We start from the raw sequence: 2,512 nt of genomic DNA, 5'->3' as shown, positions 1-2,512 counted from the left end.
GCAGCCCTCCTGCAGCACTCCCTGCATGGAACCACAGACAACCAGCTGCCTCCTTCAGCTCGGATGAGTTAAGGCTGCGCCTCCTCAATCCTGGACATGTCTTTGATAGCGCGAACTGCAGGAGGACCAAAAAAAAGCTGCCCCTACTCTGAACCCTTCCCTTTCTCACCGTGGGGACACCCCAGCCACCCTCTGTCCTCTTCTGCGAGATGCCGGGGACAGCTTGATGCTTTCACAAGCGCAGGGAAGAGCACCCACGCCCCGCTGGCGCTGGGTGGGTGGGCGAGCATCCGCCAACGCCCGCGGGCCGGCACCCTGGGCCCACAGGGAAGGCAAGGGAGCACAGCTACAGCTGGCAAGGCCACCGAGTCCCCACTGGGATCCAAAAACTCTGAGCCAGCTGAGGATCCACCCTGTGGGTGCTGCTGGGTTGGGAAGCGCCCGATGCCAGCGTCAGCTGCAGCCTGCCCGTGCCAGCAGGCTCTGCTCTCGCCCGCGCCTCATCACCACACCAGCTGAGAGGAGTGGCCCGGGAGCTCGGGACGCCTGTTTGGTGTTTAATATTCCTGGAAGCTGGTAACTGTTTGACAAGCAAGATAGGAGCTGACTCAGCGAGGAGCTGTGATGGAAAAGTTGTTCCCAAGAGGATTTGCTCCTCTGCTGCTGAGAAGTTGGTACAAGCCACTGCTGCCCTGCTTTTGGTTGGGTTAATGTTAAACAGAGAGCAGGACAGCCCTGTTGGCCTCATTCTCCCTTACTGGGAGATTTTCTCCTGTCTGGGAAGCAGGGGAGGGTGGGGAGGGGTGGTGCTGGACTCTGGCCATTGCTGGAGAGGAGCACTGCAGCCAAGAGGCCTCAGCCCTGCCACAGGGCTGGCCAGCAGCACCTCCACCACCCCTTGGCACCGCCTGCACTCCTCCAGCTGCTCAGCAGTGAGGGGGCTGCACCCCAGAGGATGCTCCCACACCAGCAGCGCTCATCCACTGGCTCCTGAATCAACCACAGGGGAAGCACTGAGGCCATTTGGAGCGGTGGGATGCACAACAGCTCCCTCTGACTTCATCCCACCACTTTGCTCAGCTGCTTTTTCAACAACCCCATCCACAGCGCTGTGCACATCCACAGCCTGCCCAGCCTGGCAGCACCCATCTTACTGCCAAACTGCTCCCTGTGAGCCCACAGAAGGCTTGCAGGACACTGGATGCAGGATGCCAGCCTTCAGTCCCTGGCCAACTCTGAGTCACAAAGGGACTGCTGGCCCTACATACAATGGTAGGGTGAATGCAGGAGTCCCACCTGGCCCAAGAGCCATCATAAAATTCAGTGCTACAAAGCTGTGTGTATTCACACGTATTCTTTAAAAAATGGAAAACCCTCTCTCCATGTGTGAGGCTCTTGGGTGGGGAGGGCCCTGTGGGAAAAGCTGGGAGGGGAGCAAGATGTTTCTCCAAGGAGGAAGCCAATGTTTCTCCTCCCTGTCCCAAGAGCCATCCATGAAGGGTCTGAGGTGCTCCTGGCTGCCAGGCCTAGGGGTGGGTGGAGGGCTTGGGACTGCAGTGGCTCAGGTGAAGACCCACTGGCATGGCCCAGGAAAGCTCACATAGACCACATTCTCCTGCCTTTATGGCCAGGATGGATAATTTTCCCCTACAGATCTGAACAACACCTCTGCCAAAGGAGCAACTCGCCCCCTCTTGCAGTAAAAAGGCATCCCTGACGTGACTTTTCTCCTGCCAATGCCAACTGAGACAGAAACTATTCCCAGCCCCGGATGCTGGCAAACCAGCACAAATTGGCTGTCCCTGAGAGCACACCCCGCTCCATTGCGTCACCCAGATGGGCAGCTGCCACCAGCAAATGCAGTGGCTCTGCACCCAACATCTGCCCATGGCCATGTCCTAGAAGCACCCGTGCGTTGGGACATTGCACTGCTTGCTGTGTCACAGCCCCTTTGGAAGCAACAGCCAAAGGGCTGGGGGCACATGGGGACACAGCTGGGAAGTCCCTTCACCAGGGAGTGCCTGAGCAGTGATACTACCCAGGAGGAGCTCACCAAGGCACCCACAGGCACTGTGACACAATGGAAAAGCTCATATGGCCCTTGAGCCATGCCCTTGTCCCCTTGTCCCCCACTCCTACCTGCTCTTGTCCACAGCATCCTGCTCATCCATCTCGTCTGCGCTGCAGGTCGCGCTGGAGTCGCTGTCGGGGTTCACCCCGGGGCCTTTGCTGCCCTTGTGGCTTTCCTTCTTCTCGGCCTTGGGCGTCCCCTCCGTCCCCGCCGTCCCTGTGCTGCTGACGCCGCTTTCCACCTTCTTGTCATTCCCCTTGTCCTTCTCCTGGCTCTCTTCGCTCTCCTCCTTCTTCACCTCGCTCTTGCAGGGCTCCTCACTCGCCTTCTCCTCCGGCTCCTCCGTTTTCACCACGTCCACCACCAGCTCCTCCGGCACCTTCTCCTCGCTGCTGGGAGCCTCGGGAGCCGTCTCCGGCGGGGGGCTGGCGGGGGGGGGGG

The 2,512-nt window shown here is 59.6% G+C and overlaps 1 protein-coding gene across 1 annotated transcript in view; it reads right to left on the bottom strand.

The window, feature by feature from the left end:
* NCOR2 (nuclear receptor corepressor 2) overlaps nt 1–2,512 on the bottom strand; it is a 151,926-nt gene that overhangs the window by 30,066 nt on the left and 119,348 nt on the right. The window contains exon 20 of the mRNA XM_031059450.1: nt 2,140–2,503. Within this exon, the coding sequence (XP_030915310.1) occupies nt 2,140–2,503 (364 nt within the window). The remainder of the gene's footprint in view (nt 1–2,139; nt 2,504–2,512) is intronic.

This window comes from Geospiza fortis, unplaced genomic scaffold (genome assembly GCF_000277835.1).
Source record: "Geospiza fortis unplaced genomic scaffold, GeoFor_1.0 scaffold145, whole genome shotgun sequence".
Taxonomy (NCBI): domain Eukaryota; kingdom Metazoa; phylum Chordata; class Aves; order Passeriformes; family Thraupidae; genus Geospiza; species Geospiza fortis.
This window is presented reverse-complemented; position numbering and strand designations above follow the sequence as displayed.